General features: G+C 32.7%; 2 protein-coding genes across 2 annotated transcripts; one reads left to right on the top strand and one right to left on the bottom strand.

The window, feature by feature from the left end:
- The first annotated feature begins 7,851 nt into the window (after positions 1–7,851).
- On the top strand, positions 7,852–13,449 carry LOC100805689 (cytochrome P450 711A1). The gene is made up of 5 exons (XM_003549297.4): positions 7,852–8,195; positions 10,556–10,708; positions 11,373–12,162; positions 12,262–12,357; positions 12,942–13,449. Exons 1-5 carry the CDS (start codon positions 7,966–7,968, stop codon positions 13,269–13,271), a joined length of 1,599 nt encoding a protein of 532 aa, XP_003549345.1. The 5' UTR covers positions 7,852–7,965; the 3' UTR covers positions 13,272–13,449.
- A 100-nt stretch (positions 13,450–13,549) lies between these two features.
- Positions 13,550–16,666, bottom strand: IQD61 (protein IQ-DOMAIN 61). The gene is made up of 5 exons (XM_003549296.5): positions 16,316–16,666; positions 15,962–16,168; positions 15,225–15,452; positions 14,436–14,549; positions 13,550–14,353 (listed from the first exon to the last, which is right to left on the bottom strand). Exons 1-5 carry the CDS (start codon positions 16,373–16,375, stop codon positions 13,721–13,723), a joined length of 1,242 nt encoding a protein of 413 aa, XP_003549344.1. The 5' UTR covers positions 16,376–16,666; the 3' UTR covers positions 13,550–13,720.
- Between the last annotated feature and the right edge of the window lie 2,407 nt (positions 16,667–19,073).

Raw genomic sequence — 19,073 nt, 5'->3', positions numbered from 1 at the left:
ATGGTACCATGTTAGTGAAAAACCTTGTCGGACGCCTAGGAGTACATGACAAGATGGACCACACACTAGAAGTCAGGTCACTCTCACTGGGTGAAATCATAGGGAGACTAGTCAGGGTCACTCTTTTTGCGAGAACGCTCCAACCATATAGGATCATCATAGGCTTGAAGGAACATTTAAACAGAGTGTATTTACCCCCAAGGCCAACACTCCAAAGAGTCCGTCAAGGCCTCTCCCTCCTGATTCAGGTCCACATAAAATATTTTAACATGCATACTCTATGATTAGACTATTGGCAAGTGCACTAAATTGTTACAAGTAGTAAAGTTAAAACGGAAGTTCGAGTGTTGAATCCACAAATACTTTGTTTGTACTTAGGTATGTGAATATATAATTTTTAGGCAATAAATAAATTGATTTAAAGAAATTGATTTGAAAGGATTGCAAGAAAATAGTAAAATAAATTGGCAGAAAATTAAATTAAAATAAACAAGGAAAGAACTTAAACATAAATTTAAATTAATTAATAAAAAACAGAAACAATAAGAAAAACCAATATTATAGAAGTTAAATTCAGAAGATAAGAATGTTGAGAACTTAGCCTACTAGAGCTACTCTTGATGTAATATTAATGATTTTTCTCTAATTATGTTTATTCCAATTTTACACCTGCATCGACTTATATACTCTAACCTAGATCCCTCAAGTGAAAGAGCCTAACTTATCTATCTTCTCTCTCAAATCCCTTTGCGAGATAAAATAGTTAAATTGTATTAAGAATAAAGATGTATAACAGGTTAAATACAATCAACCTATCCCTAGTGATGAAGTTATTTAGATACATTTTCCCAGGTCTATTAGAAAATAATGCTTCTCAATGCTACCCCTAAAACTTACCATGCAAATGGGTGATCAAGCTATAAACAATAAAATTAAGCACGAGAAAGGATAATGCAAAGGTAATATTCATAATAGATAGAAAGGGAAATTAAATCAAGAGTAGTTGGCTGCTAAGTTCCCAACAAAGAAGTTTAGTCTCTCATTGTCATAAGAAGCTTTACAATTGCAAAAGGGAAATATTTAGTAAATGAGGTAATTGAGAAAGGGAATGGAGGGAAGGAATGACTTCTAATGTTTGCTTCTCCTTCTTTTAGCCTTTGCCTTCTATAAGGAATTGTATTCTCTTGAATTTTTTGTGTGTTTTTTCCTTCTTCTCTCTCCTTCTTTTATAGGTGCATATCATCTTAGTTTTTACGCAACCTTCGCACTGAGCGCGCTTTCTGTGCTTAGTGAGTATGGCGGTAATCCTCGTGCTAAGCGCGACTTTTTCCTGAATTAGCATGTTTTCCTGAATTAGCCTTCACTTTCCTGACTTATCTTCTTGGCACTAAGCGTGTTGTGCCCACTTCGTGTTGAGTGGCTGGGATGCGCACTTCAGATTTCCAATTTGCTCTTTTGGGCTTTACTTTACTCACTAAACATCATAAGTTCATCAACTTTTAATATTTTCTACACAAAAACTTAAATGTTGTTAAAATAAAAATTATTTGCACAAAAAGGAACAAATAAGAGAGAAAATTTACCAATTCCTATATAATTTAGTCCCAAAATATACTTAAACCGAGTGTATTTACCCCAAGGCCTACACTCCAAAGAGTCTGTCAGGGCCTCTCGTCCTGATTCAGGTCCAACCCATAAATTATTTTAACATGTAGACTCTATCTATGAACTATACATAACACACAACTCCTCAATTGTTCTCAAAAAAAATTTAACTCGCCACACCTCAAAGTGGTTAAACTCGTCGAGTTCCCACAGTGGATGCCATCACAATACTCATTGCACGTTAACTTGTCGCCCTTAAAGGATGTTACAGTTGTGTGATTGTACAATTTATAGCTCACAACTCAATGCGTATAATATCTCAATACACATGTATCTTACAATTCAACACATACTCAATTTATCACATACACTCAATCTCAATCACAATTTTATAATTCCAAGCAACATGTTATCACACCTCATGAATCATATATACATCACACAATATTAATATATACATGGCACAAATACAGACTTTACCTATGAACTATGCAATACACACAAGTACTCAATTATTTTCAAAATCATTTTAACTCGTCGTGCCTCAAAGTGATTCAACTGGTCGGGTTCCCACAGTGGATGTTATCACAATACTCGTCGCGCAAAAACTTGTCACCCTTAAAGGGTGTTACAATTGTGTGATTGTATAGTTCATAGCTCACAACTCAATGCACACATCTCAATACATGTGTGATCTCACAATTTAACACATACTCAACTTGTCACTTACACATAGTTCATCACACTTCCATAATCCCAAGACAACATGTTATCATGCCTCATGCATCATATATATGTCACATAGTAATAATATCAATATGTTATGTTCATATGATTAAACCCCTCAAATAATTTCTAATAATTATATGAAAATCATCATAGGTTAAAAAGACAAAAATACCAAGAGCATTCAATTTTATCAACCAATTCGCATTAGGGCATCAATTGACCCGTCAAACACAACAATCCCATAATTATAATTGTAAAGTAAGAATTACAATACAGTAAACATATCAAAATAAACCCCAATTTAATCCTCTAAGGATCCCTACACATGTTCATTCTAACTCCAATTGCGATAAGCTCATTCCTTACCTCTAAGCAGGCTCATGTGTGTAGTCCGACAACGATAGTGACATCTCTAGAGGTTCCCTAAGATTCCTCAAGTTTTTCCTCTGGTTGCTCTACTAGGGTTATCAAGCATTAGAGAGAAGGAGAAGGGATTGAAGCCTCAATTTTACTGTCTCCGTGCGAAGGGGAATTTTCTCTCAGCAGAAATTATTTCACAAATCCCAATGTTGGAGATGTGCGTAAATGAGTTATGAAGGTGGTATCAAAATTTCAAGATGATCCAACAGTTAACGAATCTGAGATTATAGTTTTACTGAGATAGGTTTGGAGGTATACAAAAAAAATGGAGGGTTTTGGGAGAGGTAGAAGGGAGAACGAATTTGGGAGGAAGAGAAAGTGTAGTATGTAAATGTTAAAACTGACCTAATATGTCTCTATTTATAGTTAGAGTACTTTGAGTCTATTATTTACTCTATTTTTCTTTATTTTATTATTTTATAAAAATGAACTCTATTTTACTCCCTATCAAATAATAAATAAAATATCATTTTTATTTTCTAAAAACACATTTATTTTATTTACCTTAAAACCATTATTTTAATTAATAAAACTATTTCTCCTTATTTATTTAATTACAACAACCTCATTATTTTTTCTAAAACTCTATTAATTTTTAAATCAAACTCCTTTTAATTTATTTTACAAAATACGGGGTGTTACACTAAAAGTGTTGGTATGATGACGACCGTTGGATCTATCAATACAACATTCTTATACCACGACATTATAAATTAGACTCATAATGTATTATTCATAACACATCAAACCTTCACCAGATAATTGTCAATTCACTCTAAAAAATATAACTTATTTACATACATCACACCTTAGTATCACCATGTCAAGCATAAACCAAATAGTCTCTGCCATAGTCCATTATGATGCCTATGTAGCTTATTGTAACGTTGGCATAGAGTTTAAGAGTGAAAAAAACGTACTTGTTTCAATGAAGAAAGGCATGACCTTCAATGCCTTGAAAAGAAAATTCCAACAAAAGATATGCCTAAACCGAGGTCAAAGCATAACCTCAATCATTTGTCGATACCCCGTAACTGTCAGGTCAGGCATGTTCAATTACCAGGCAATTACCATTAATGATGATGAGGATATTGATGGCATGTTCGATGTCTATAACCGACATGAATGCATAAGTTGCTTTGAGTTACCCGTACAATATGAACAACAACCTTCTTCTATCACTAATGTTGAAACAACCATTGCATCACGACAAATTCACCGAACACAGTATACTGACTACCATATTGAAAGCTATCATGAAGGCCCATCTTCTTAAACCCCAATCACATGCATGCCCACAAATGATTATTACATCCCCCATTTTGAACCCACTACATTTGATGCACACATTAGCTTATACACACAACTGCTTAGTGGATCATCAGACTACTGTGTGACGGCTCCCCAACTTTTGAACCTAAATAAGACCTCTAACCTAAATGCCCAACCAACTACTCAAATCCATGTTTCTCAATCTCAAAGCAACGAAATGTCACACGACCATCATGCTGAAAATGGGTTGCCGAATGAAGTAGTTGGTGAATTCAATGACAACGAAGACGAAATTTTGGCGGTCAATAACAATAACAACATCAATGACAACGACGATAATGACATCCAATTTATTTTCCAATCAATAACAACTAAAAATGTCTATTGTCCATATTCAAATTATGCTAATGTTGGTGAAAACCAAGTGACTGAAAACCCTAACTATAGACATTTTTGGGACCTACCACAATAATCTGAATCGCAGGATGGCGGGCTATATGTTAGTTAATGATTTCGTCAGTTGGAGGACCTCAAAACGTACAGTAAAAATATGTCACATTAAGAACCATGTCACTTTCAAACACAAGAGGTGTGAGAATGATACATGGGTCTTATGTTGCTGAGCTCAGGGGTGTCAATGGAAACTTAGAGCGTCTGAATGAAAAATTAAAAAGTTTGGGAAATTAGTATGATTGAAGGGTCTCACACATGCGTCATGCCCACCATTTCACAAGATCACAATAAGATGGATTCCAAACTCATAGGCAAAAATATCCTTGTGATGGTTGAAGAAAATGAGCAACTAATCGTTCCAACATTCATCACATTCATTAGACAAGAGTTCGGTTACACTATCACATATGAAAAAGCATGGCTAGCAAAACAATGACCCTCGAGAAAGTATATGGTAATTGGGAAGAGTCATACAACATACTTCCCAGATATCTACAAGCTTTGCAACTATTCATCCTTGGCACAATTGTCAGAATTCAAACTATACCTGCATTAGACGAGTCGGGCCAACCAATTCCAAACAAGTCATATTCCATTGACTTTTTTTGGTCATTCAAGGCATGTATTGATGTGTTTGAATTCTGTAAACCCGTGGTGCAAATCGATGAAACATGACTTTATGGGTGATACAAAGGGACGTTATTAATTGCAACTGCACAAGATGAGGCTAACAATATATTTCCATTAGCATTTTTCATTGTCAAGGGAGAGACAGCAGATGGTTGACACTTTTTTTTGCAAAACTTGAGAACCCACGTTACACCACAACATGGTATATGCTTAATCTTTGATAGGCACAAGTTAATCAAAAGTGCATACAAACGACCTGACAGTGGGTGGACAACAGGCAACTCATCACATGTTTTCTGTATTCTTCACATTAGGAAAAATTACAAAAAACAATTCAAAAGTAAGGACGAAAGGAAAAACGTCTTGAGTATGGGTAAGATATTTTTAAAAATTTTAATTCACATTATTTTATTATTTAAAATTAAACTGACAATCAGATTTACATTTTTTTTTCAAACAACAAGATATGCCATGACCCAACCAGAGTATTTTCGTCACTACCAATTGTTACAAAAAGACAACCCACACGACATTGTCTGACTTGATCAAATACCAAGGTAGCAATGGACCTTGGCATGAGATGATGGAAAGTGGTGGGGACACATGACCACTAATTTGAAAGAGTCACTCAACTCAATGCTAAAAAAATGAGAAACTTTCCAATCACTGCCTTGGTCAAAGCCACACATGAGAAGTTGAACAAATATTTCATTGACTGTGGGACTCAAGCGGAGGCAACGATTCCCCTCGAACAAGTTTACACACTCGATACAGCCAAGTTCATCATTGAAGAAGAAACTAATTCTAACACTTACTTCATTCAACAATTTGACCGCCAAAGATTTCAGTTTCAAGTTGAGGAAAAAGTGAATTTGAGAGAGAGGCGTCGAGTGGAAAAATTCACTGTGAGGCTAGATTAAAGAACATGTAATTGTGAAAAGCCTCAAAAGCTATACATGTCATGTGCACATGTCATTGCTGCATGTAAGCACATCAATATATATTGCTTGCAATATGTTCATCCAATGTACACATTGGACTATGTGTCGAGTGTCTACAAAGTCTCGTTAGTAGGCACACGTCATCATGATTATTGGTCACCATATGAAGGACCACAATCATGTGCAAATTCAACCATGAGGAAAAATAAACAAGGTCGACCAAAATCAACAAGAATACGAACTAATATAGATGAGAGAGAAAGAAGTCAATCAAAACGTTGTTCAATCTGCATGCTAGTAAGTCATTCAAAAAATAGGTGTCATCACCGTCCTGAAATTTCTAGTCAAGCAAATTAATTTTCTTTTTTTGTTTACTATCAATATATTTAATTTCACAATATATATAAATTAGAAAAAAAAACTTCAACGATAGTATTTTTAACTAGTTTTCTTTAACTTAATTATTTTCTTTAATATATTTTCTAATTTTATTGTTTTACATTAATTTCCTTTATTTATATTATTTTTAAATATATTAAAAAATTAATTTTTCCTAAAAATTTCATTTTGAGAATTCGGGTTGAGAAATTTGAATTCTCAATGGATTTTTGAAATTTTTTTGGGAAAACATAGTGTAAATTTAGATTCTTTTAATCCGAATTTACATTGTGAATTGTGAATAATAAATATGTATGTTTTGATAAATAATGGAGAGATATGTATGTTTTGGTATTTAATTTGTTTTTTATGTATGTTGGGGGAAAAAATTCATTCTGGTGTATATAGACCCATTTTCCTCGCATGCACGGGTGAGTACCCATCCTTTCACTCAAATGCCACCATCTATTTTGTCCATTTTAGACAATCTAGATTTTCTGAATCATTTTGTGAATCCATTAACGCTCGTGTCCAACGTATATCATCAAGTGACATTTCATGGACGTTGAATATTTTTATTTAATCATTAGATTGGGATTTTCGTCACCTAAATTATGTTTCATGTGATTCAAAAATTAATTCACTGGATTTGGTTCAATTTTGTCAAGCTGAAAAGGAATTATGCATTATCTTTAAAACGTTGTGGTTCGGTTTACTAAAACACAAGCTAACCGTATTGTCTATTCTCTTCCAAGAACATCAAAATTTTATGCTATTCATGATTTTGTTTCAACCTGTATTAAATTTTTTATCTTAAATAAAATTATATGAGTCTTTTTCTCTGAAAAATATTAGTTCATATTTTATCACATAATTTTATTTTGAGTTTAATTATTATACATCATTGTAAAAAAATTTACATGATCAACAAATAACAATTCATGATATGTGTAACTTTTAAGATAATTAAGATAAGATTCAATTATTTTAAAAATGTAACATTTTGTAATTGGTTAACTTTCCAACTTAATTATTGGTTTTGAGCTCAAGTATCAAATACGTTTAAATATTCAAAGAAGAGAGTTTTATCATTCAGAATAATACTACAAGCAAGATTAATTGTGTCCTTTTTAAACGATTTAAAATTTAATAATATGATCATCAAGGACATTCAACGGCAAAAATATTATAGAGGGTATTCAACAGGCGAACTATTATAAAAAATTTACTAAGTGATGCAAATGTGGAAACTCTTATTTCTAAAACAATATATATTATAATAAAGAAAAGGAAATGTATTGAGTACAATGTATCTAATTGCCTATATCATCATTCACTAGGGGACAAAATACCCTCCCCACTCTGGATGTAGTGTTCATATGATATTCCCCTCTCCCCATTCCCACCTCAATATATATAAACCCCAACCCATGAAGTGAGACTACAGCCTCACCACTCCTCTAATTTCAGGAACCAAAAAACCTTAGTCTCTGTCTCTTTCCTTTGGTATATACACACTGCACATGCCAAAATAAAAATGGTGTCCATAGTATTGGAATGGTTATTTCCTTTTCCATGTGTAGCCATGTTCACCACCCTTCTGATGTTAATAGGAGGATTATTGGGTTATCTTTATGGGCCCTATTGGGGGCTTAGGAAAGTTCCAGGCCCACCAACGCTGCCGCTGGTAGGACACCTTCCCTTACTGGCTAAATACGGCCCTGATGTCTTCTCACTCCTTGCCAAGCAATATGGCCCAATTTACAGGTTTGTACTTTACATAATTGAATCTGGATAGAAGGCACTTTTTTTTTACCATATTATTGGTATACCGATACTAATCATGGGTTGGAGAACTTAATCACTCACTTTTATAGTGAGATCTTTCTTTTTAATTATGTTTTTTTCTTTCACAAATCTCGAACCGAGTTCAATATTATTCGAACCAAAATGACTTACTAGTTAGATAGCAGACAATTACAGCTTAATCAATTTGATTTGTTGAGATCATTCTCATTTTCTTCATCTTCTTCTCTTCATGAGAAGCTAAAAAGAAAAACTGTTACTGCTGATATGATACCCAACTTGAATATATGAAATTCAAAATGCATAAAAGTCCTGTTGGGTGTGGATGATATTTGGTCATGTAATGATGGGGGTTATATATGGTTGACTTGTGAAGGGTATATATATGATTATGGTGGTGGTGGGACAGTGTTTTAGTGCATATTGCCTGGGAAGAAGTAGATATAATCACATAATTTGGAAAAAAAGTTAACGTTCTGTTGTGATCTATTTGTGCTTGTTTGTCAACTTGATTAAATATGATAAGAAACAACATTAGCATCAGCATGCCCGTCCTATAGTAACATGATTAAATTGCTCTTGATAAATATTAAGAGTGTCCTCAATTGTATGCACATAACCTTCTAAACAAAGATCTTGTCGTTGTCCTTGATGGCAGAAGAATTTGAGTCCTTTAAAAGTGAACAAAGCATCTAACACAAAAATAAAGGTAAATGCATAGTTGATTTGAATAAAGTACTTTATAAATTTGTTTAATTTTGAGTTAGTGATGGATGCACGCTTACTTTTGTTTATGTAAATAATGCATATTTACTTTTCTCATTTTGCACAAGTACTTCGCTAGATCCATGGTCATAAATGAATCAAGATAAGTAGAGTAATTTAAGTTTAAGCTTGACATATAAAAAATATTATTTATTTAAATGAATCAAAGTTAAACTTTAGACTTGTTTGAAGATAGACAGCCTGAATTAGAATCTACTTAGTTGATAATTTAATTTTTGTTCCTTTATCAAATATTTTTTTGAAACATTTTTAAATTTATTAATTTATTATTTAGTAAATGAATTTTCGTACTAAAAATAAAGTAAAAATAAGAGAAAAATAATTAGATGTAAAAATTACATATTAATTATTTATAACAAAAAATATAATATATTAAATATATCTTTCTCACATTTAATTTTTTTTTATCTTCAGGCACACATAACACTCACACTCACAACTTTTTAGTATCAAGTTTATAAACTTTGAACTGGAGTGATTTTTATAATTATAAATAGAATTAAATTTGAGTTTATTTTCTTAATAAAATAAATAAATTTTATTGGACATTTAATAAATCGAATCTGGATAGCAAAAATATAAGTTTTAGAGCTTAATTTTAAATTATTTCTCATTGATAAAAAAATATTATTAAGATAATTATTATAAAAATTAACAAATTATAATATATAATAATTTGATACTAATTAACAGTACAAATTCTATAAGTGCATATATAGTCTACTCTAAATTTTATGCAGTTCAATTTTACAACCCTGATTTATCATTGGGTGATTAATTTTCTATCCAACAGAACAATTTTATTTTTTTTAGAGAACAAACGTTTGGTTATTCTGGTAAACGCCTTACGCGCGTCTGATTTTCAAAACTCAAAAGTCAAAAGGGACATTTTGCTGCGATTTTAATCATTGAGTACGGAAAACTTCTAGCACTGTTTGCAGAGGATTATTAAGTTATTAAAAAAAGTATACATTAAACATAATTTAACATGGAAAAAGAAGAGAAAGGAAAAGATGAATACGAATTAATGTGTGATTTCATATATTATTCTCGTGAATTTTTCCATTAACGGCTAGTTATATTTAAGATCGAATTTAATTAGCACGTAGTGTTACTTAATTATAGATCATTATCAGTTTATGACCAATATGTCATTTTGAGTGAAATAGTGCTAAAAAATTTTAAACAAAATTTCAGGTTCTTGTACATAAAAAATTTAATTAAAAAATATTTATTAAAAGTGATAAATAAGGTTCTCTCATCAATAAAATTAATAAATATACACTAATAAGATTCACGACTTTTATAATAAGAATTATTTTAAATGTCATCTTTAAAATATTATTTTAATTGATCAAGTGTGTTCAAATCAGTTTATGAAAATTAAATTCTATATTTAATAGTATTTTAAATTTTCATTGTGAAATCAGTATCATAAATGCTTGATAAATCATGGCAACTTCATTTTATGCTTATCAAGCCATCTTCTCACTTTAACTGTTGATGATGTTGTTACTATTTGTTTAATGGAGCAGATTTCATATGGGAAGACAACCACTAATCTTGGTAGCAGATCCAGAGCTTTGTAAAGAAGTGGGAATAAAAAAATTCAAAGACATTCCAAACAGAAGCATTCCCTCTCCTATTTCAGCTTCCCCCCTTCACCAAAAAGGTCTCTTCTTTACCAGGTATACAATTTAATTTTTTTCTTTTCTTTTTGTAATAATAGCATAAACAATAATTGTTAATTTACGAGACAAACTATTATTCAATAAGTTAGAGAATAGATAAATGAAAATAATGAGTATTGAAGGTTTTCAAATGTATTATCCTAGCATAAAACTGTTTGAGTCACACTTAGAGAGACAGGAAAGGTATTTCATATAATTATTGAGTAAAAAAAATTCTGCATTTTTTTATATTTTTTTATATTGTTATTCAATCACACATGTATAATAAATTTATTAATTTTTATAATGATTATTTTATAAGTTATATCAATAATAATTTGTGATTAAATGAGAGTGTTAATGTATTTTACACTCTAGTTATATTTCTTTACAATTGATAGAAGTTAAAATATAGAGAGGTCTCATTTGTTGAGCACTTTTGTGCAACTTTTTTCTTGTGGATTTCTGTGTGGGGTAGCATTAGCATAGGCACTATATGTTAAATTTCATTTCCATTTTGTGATCATCGTGTCATGTCATTAATTTGAGAATCAAAGATTCGTTGTAATCCAATTCTAATGGTTCTCCAAAATCTTTGTCCTCTAGTGAGAAAGAACAATGGTTTGATACACCAAATCTAAGAACACACAAAAGAAATTGATCATGCAATGATGATTTGCAGGGACTCACGTTGGTCAACCATGCGAAACACGATCTTGTCAGTGTACCAGCCATCACACTTGGCTAGCTTAGTGCCAACGATGCAATCATTCATAGAATCCGCAACACAAAATCTTGACACCCCAAATGAGGACATAATCTTTTCCAATCTTTCCTTAAGGCTAGCAACCGATGTGATTGGAGAGGCAGCATTTGGTGTCAATTTTGGCCTCTCTAAGCCACATTCAGTTTGTGAATCAATCAAGAGTGTTAGTGTTAACAATGTGAGAAATGATGATGATGAGGTATCTGATTTCATCAATCAACACATTTACTCCACAACACAACTTAAGATGGACTTGTCTGGTTCATTCTCCATCATACTTGGTCTACTTGCACCAATACTTCAGGAGCCATTTAGGCAGATTCTGAAGAGAATACCAGGCACAATGGACAGCAAAATAGAGAGTACTAATGAGAAGTTGAGTGGTCCTCTTGATGAGATTGTCAAGAGGAGAATGGAAGACAAGAATAGAACTTCAAAGAATTTCTTGTCACTCATTTTGAATGCAAGAGAATCAAAGAAAGTATCTGAAAATGTCTTTTCACCTGATTACATTAGCGCTGTTACTTATGAGCACTTACTTGCTGGGTCAGCTACCACAGCCTTTACCTTGTCATCCATTGTCTACTTGGTTGCTGGACACCGAGAGGTTGAGAAAAAGTTGCTTCAAGAGATTGATGGATTTGGTCCACCTGATAGGATTCCCACAGCTCAAGATCTTCATGACAGTTTTCCTTATCTTGATCAGGTCAGCTGATAGTGATACTTTGTGAGATTCAAGATTTTGTACGTTGAATTTGCAAGGACCAGCAATAATGATGTAAAATTCTCAATTTAATTAACGCAGGTGATTAAAGAGGCCATGAGGTTTTACACAGTCTCCCCATTGGTTGCAAGAGAAACATCAAATGAGGTGGAGATAGGAGGTTACCTTCTTCCAAAGGTAGTAATACATCTTTGTCCAGTGTCAAATATAATTTTTTGATGGCATTGGGAGGGATAACATGTAATGAGAAAATAATACGTGCATGGACCCCGTAAAGAGTTTTTATATGTTCATCAAACAAAAATCTAGATATAATAAATTTGTAGACTTTTATAATAATTATATATTATTTGGTTTACGTGAAAAAAAGAGAAAGGAAGGGGAAATATTAAAAAAATACTTCTTTTCCTTGATTAGAAGGAGTAAGCCAAGGAAGGAATGGAAAAAAAAAAATATATGAACCCCACCTATTTATTCTGTCTTTTCATTGTGTATACATACCATACCTTCTTTATTTCTTTCTACTTCTAATGCAACCAAACAACTTATAAAATCATCTTACTTTCTGCTTATTTTTTCTTAAACCAAACATATTATAAAAGTCAAACAATTTTTAATTGGTCGATAGTGTGAAACTTTTATACTAACATTACATAGAAATTTGTCTCATTTTCTTTGTTTTAGTACATGTGCAAAATTTTCCATTGTCTTGATGCAGGGTATTTTAGTTATGCCACCACTGATGTTTTGTACATGAGCAGGGGACATGGGTATGGTTAGCTCTAGGAGTTCTAGCAAAAGATCCAAGGAATTTTCCAGAGCCTGAGAAGTTCAAACCAGAGAGGTTTGACCCCAAATGTGAAGAAATGAAACGAAGACATCCTTATGCATTCATACCATTTGGAATTGGTCCCCGGGCATGTATTGGTCAGAAATTTTCCCTACAAGAGATCAAGCTTACTCTGATTCATTTGTACCAGAAATATGTTTTTCGTCATTCAGTTGACATGGAAAAACCTGTAGAAATGGAATATGGTATGGTTCTCAACTTCAAGCATGGTATCAAGCTTAGAGTCATAAGAAGAACGTAATAATAGAGTGACCATGTATACCAACTAAGATTGTACTTTGTGATGCAATGGATGAATTAAAATCTCTCTTTAATATGTTGTGATTGTCAACAAGGCAAAATATGCTAATTCAAACAGGATATTAAACTTTTATGCAAATTTTATGAAAGAAAGAGTATCTTGACTTTGAATGTGCCTACAAAAGCAGATTCCCCCACTAATTGCTGGGTCTCACTCTTCAATTTTATACTTTGTTTAGGCCTTGCAGTCTCTTGATAACATAAAAAATTAACAACTGATTATACAAATGGAGAGACCCCTAAAGTAGTATTGCTTAGGGAAAGCACAAAAGCTACTGCTACAGTTGTAATTCAATTAACAGACCATTGAACAACAAGATGTTGAAGTGTTTGAACTTCTTGAAAATAAATACAACAGAGAGGATCAATCAATAGAATCAAGTCGCTTTTTCACCGTGAACTCTTATCCATGTAGGTTGGTAGGTAAAGTGGCCTAGAAAAGTTGGTTGAAGGGTCAGAAGCATTAGAGAAAACTGCTGTTCTTTTGAGAAACTGGAACTCATCCATGGACTGCTGCCTCTGAGATCTATTGTACTGATGATTGCTGGTTTTCTGCTTTGCCTTGGTTGACTCGGTGAGGTTCATGTAACTAGGCCTAGAGTTGTTACTATCCTCTGTCCTGTCACAAGGTATTGGAGTTGTAGATGTGCAGATTGAGGATGAATTAGAGCAGCTCTCATCATAGTGAAACTCAGAACTTGGACTCGATGACAAGCGAGTAGCTTGTCCAATATGGGGAGGTCTAGCAGAAATCCTTGTGCTGACATTGTTCTTTCTGATTTTAATATTGCATAGTTCTGATGTTTTTGAATTGGAGGAGTCAACACATTTCTTTGGTGGAGGAGGAGGAGGGGTCTTCTCTGTGGCATCAGCATGATGGGTTTGTTCCATTAATCTACTCTCCCATGGTTTAGCTGCCATCCAACGTTCCAACCAACTCCATCCCCAGTTCGCCTTGTCCATCTCGTGATTGTTGAGAGCGGCGTTTGCTCTTGAATTAGAGATGGGGGTTGATCTCCATTGCTGCAAAAGCCAAGGATTACACATGTTTCTTAATATAAGCAGGAATAATAAAAGATTGCACATTTTCTCAGTCTATGCTTACCTTGTGGGCAAGAGAGTATGCAATTGCTCTCTCCCTCTTGAAAGCTCCTTCTTGCCTCATCTGTAATTTTGTCTTGACATCTTTCAATGATCCTTTGCTATCACACCATCCTTCCTGCATGCATGTGCCCAAAATATGTTTCTCACAAAACATTATGTAGAGGTGAGGTGTGTGAAATTTTTTTGTATGGTATGGTGGATGGTTTAGGAAGTCGATAAAACTTAGACATAGTTTCTAAGTATTTGTTTGGATTAAAGTTGCCAAACTTAAATTTGAATGAACTTCATTTTATAAGTTGAGTTTGCAAAAGCAACCCTCCCTTTACTTCTATTTCAAACTGAGTTTTAAAACCAAATTGAGGCAAAACTTGGATTTACAATCAGACCCAAGTACCCAACTAAAAACCAAACATAGTCTAAGTGCTTTTGGTGGTGTTCTCTAATCAGAATGATTTTTTCCAGATTATTTTTATCTCAACAATTTGTGTAATTAAGATTTCTATTAAAAGGAAGCATATATTACAAAACTACAGTTCTGATTGAATCAGTACCAAAAACACCTAAAGAACAGCATTTAAGTTCTGTCTACACAATTCCCTGCATATTTTTGGTACTGTTCTGCAATCAGAATTAGTGTGTTTTACTTCAAAAAATTGTACAATAAAAGTTTCTATTAAAGATCAGCATAGGCTTAGCAAGTTAAAACTTCAATTCTGTTCTGTGTTGTCAGGGAAAAAACACCTGACAAAACTGTATCTATGTTTTGTGCATACAAATTATGATATGGTACCTCAGCTTGTTTGATGAGCTCAGCTTTGGTGCGGCGTTCATTGAGCATGATCTGCACTGCTTGCCCCTCAATGGACATTCGCACGCGCCGAGCTCTTACACGTGCCTGGACACGAACCAAGGCCTGCATGCACCTCAATGTGACCGCAGCCTGCTTCCTCACTAGTCTACCCCTTACAAGAGCTTGAAGCCTCACCACTCCCTTCAACGCCCTCAATGCCCTTCTTGCCTACAATCATAAAAATCCAACATAACAGGCATGTTTCAAATTTACACATTGAGTGAACAAAAAAAATTGCAGTCAAATGAAGTATTAGTATACTGTCCAACATCCCACGTCGACCAGTGACATGACTAAGGCCATGTTTGGTTAGCTGTTCAAAAAGTACTTTTTGAAAGTGAATTCAATTTCCTGACATGTTTGGTTAACTGGTTTTGCAAATTACAATTTTGCCAGAAAACTCAGTTTTGTAGAAGCAAGACCTTAGATTGCTTCTGCAGACTCAGTTTGCAAACTTAATTTTAAATCAAACTAAAGTTCGTTGCATGGAAACTCAATTTTGTAGAAGCAAGACTTGAATTGCTTCTGCAGACTCAATTTACAAACTTAAGTTCGTAAACTTCAATCCAAACATGAACTAAAACAAATAATGTATATAAGTAAGAGACAATCTTCGCTTGAGGTGTTAGATTTCGGGATTAAGATAGGCCTAAATCCAAACTGTAAACCAAACATACCAAGAAGGCACGGAAAGCGGTTTGGATTTGGGTGGCGGCCCATTCTTGCTTGAGGAGTTTGAAATCCTTGGGTGGAGCTCTGACCACAGTGGCCACAGCAAAATTGAAAGAATCCGAAGCCACACTACTAGCATAGTCGTTGCCTTGAGATCTGTTTTCTCCCGCAGAAGAACTCTTCCACAGCCTCCATTTCTTCTTCTTCCCACCCTACATGGAAATTTCTTAGTCACCCAATTGCCAACACCAAAACAGAAATAATAATAGTAATAAAAAAAAATGGTTGCTTGCTTGTTTTTTTTAATCGACAAATGCTACTTGTTAATTGTTAGTAGCTAGAAAAAGCAAGTGACTTACAAGGTCGCTCTTGTTGTTGAGTCCGATTAATGCTTTTACCCATTTTCCAGATGCACCCATTTTGGCTCTGGTGTTGAAGATGCGAACTTTGGGTGGCTTTCAATGGAGGAAGGGAGATATAGAATTAAAATTAAATGAAGAGAGAGTGTTTGTGTTGTGTTGGGTTGAGTTAAGAGCTGTGAGTGGAAACTGAAAGGTGCAATAATGAAGTGAATGATGTTGGAGAGAGACAGAGACAAAGATAGAGTTTAATGTAATGAGTGAGTGGTGAGTTGTTTTGATTTGAGTGGGTGGTCGTGGTCGTGGTCGTGGTCGTGGGTTTGTGTCGTGTGTGCCGTTTTTTTTCTTCTGAGATTTGAATTTCAAAACGTGCAACGGATAACACGCATCGCTTCTTCCTATCTCCCGCTCCACCGCACACGACGTCGTTCCGTTACCAATGTGGGCCCCACTTCCTATTGGGAATGAAAGAGAAAGTGAAAAAAAAAAGCCTTCTCTCTCAGTGTCTGTAACTGTGACTGAGTAGTGGCGGAAAAGGTTTTGGAGTGCACAAGAAAGAACAAAGTAAAAGAAAATGAATAAATAAACAAATGATGTTGTTAGCTTTTTTACTGCGCGCCATGCTCCTCAAAACTCAAAGTTCATGTTCGTGGTTATACCATTACTTCGCTTTCACTCTAATTCAATTAAACTATGTAATTAATTTCGTATCAGTTTAAAGATTTTTATATTAACAACAAATTATAAACCATTTTAGATGTAATTTTTAAGATAAATACTATAAAATTAATAATTTTATAATAAAAAATTAGAATTAGGTGACAATTTAGAACTTGAATTCAATATTAAAGTAAGATGTCAAATATTTACAAAAATATTTCGAAGATTTAAAATAATTAAATAATATACTTTAAATTATCGAGTGTTACACATATAAAAAAATTATATATCCAGTATCTATTTAAAATTTTAAAAGGGTCATATAGCTCCTCTTCTCTTCCCAAATATTGTGTCTCTCTTTATGTAATATGTAATTAATAGATTTATGGTGTTTTCAAAATAAATGTTTAAAAACTTTGAATGATTGAGAAAAAATTCAAGTCTCATATTAACTAAAGATAAAATCAAAATAAAATCTATAAATAAGAAAATTTCATAATTTTTGAGATTGAATTAAATTTAAACTCATATTAAACAGAAAATAATGGATAAGAAAAAGTGCAAATCAAATTTTAAAATGATACAACTTCATATATTTCTTACAACAAATGTCCTGAAACTTCTTGTTGTATGTTTTTATTGCAAATTTTTCCAACTCTTTACCTTCTTTTAAAAAAAAGAGAATATTTACCTTTTGACTAGTCCCTATTTATAGACAAGAAATTATTCTAACTACTAGTAAATTACAAGGGGATGACACCATGTTAAAAAATATTTATATTGTTAGTGTAAATATTTTATAATATTAATTAATTAAAATTATTTTAAATATAACTTATTAACCAAAATATAACTGTTAAAATAATTATGATTTAAAAAATTATGTATACATAACAATTTATAATTGAATGATACTCCAACAAAATTTACACTATTAATATATTACCGTATGTATAATTAAACATCTTAATTAATTTCTTTATATTAAACAAGTTTATGTAATTAGTCTGATACTTCTCTCTCTCTTTCCTCTAAAAACTATGTAAGATTTTGACTTTCCAAATTTGAAAGGGAAAAAGAAAACACATAGATGGACCATTTTATTACAAAGGAGAAATGCCTTTATGTTTAAACAGTTGGACCATTTGATTCGAAGGGAGGGAAGACAGAGAAAGTTGAAAAAACAAAAAGTTTGAATAATGAATTATTACAAGAATATAAAAGAACAAAAGAAATTTAACTGACCCGAACCTGGAACCAGAGGATAAAATTTATGAAAATTTTCAGACTTTGGACCACTTTCAGCATCGGATCCTCTTATTCCCGCATAACTTTTTTTATTTTATATTATTACTTAAACGTGAGAAGTACAAAAGAATGAGATAAAAAGAAAAGAAGTACTACAGGAAGAAAATAAATGATTTTTATATTACTTTCATTAAAGGAAATAAGACAAATTGAAAAGGAAAAGTGAAATACTTTCTTTAAATAATTTGATTCAAAACTTGATAATCAGAATACTTCTCACTTCTGTACAAAGATTTCGATAATGTCAATAGATTGAAACTATTCAAAGTTGATTCAAGTCAAGATGAAGAGATTAAGAGAAACGATTCACAATAGTACATTATTTATTAAAAGAATCTCTTAAAAGATTGTAAAAGTTTGACCTTAAAAAACTTAAATTTTCAAATCTCTTATAAAGTTTTTTTAAGTGGTTTTACATCTTTCGAAAACATATATTTCTCTTTAGTAATCGATTATCAGAAACAAACATATTTTTGAAAAACTTTTAGAAAGTTTGAAATTTGAATTTTAAAGGTTGTAATATGGCTTTTGTTTCTTTAAATGAACCTAAAAATTTAAAAGAAGTCATAATTGATGAACATTGGATTATAGGAACTAAATGGGTATTCAAAAACAAATTAGATGAACATGAAATAGTAATTAGAAATAAGGCTAGGCTAGTAGCCAGAGGATATAATCTAGAAGAAGGAATAAATTATGAGGAAACATATGCTCTAATAGCCAGATTAGAAGCCATTAGAATCTTATTAGGTTTTGCATCCATAATGGACTTTAAACTCTATCAAATGGA

The sequence above is a fragment of the Glycine max genome, chromosome 17 (assembly GCF_000004515.6).
Source record: "Glycine max cultivar Williams 82 chromosome 17, Glycine_max_v4.0, whole genome shotgun sequence".
Classification (NCBI taxonomy): Eukaryota; Viridiplantae; Streptophyta; class Magnoliopsida; order Fabales; family Fabaceae; genus Glycine; species Glycine max.
Note: the sequence above shows the minus strand (reverse complement) of the source record. Positions and strands in the feature narration are given on the sequence as shown.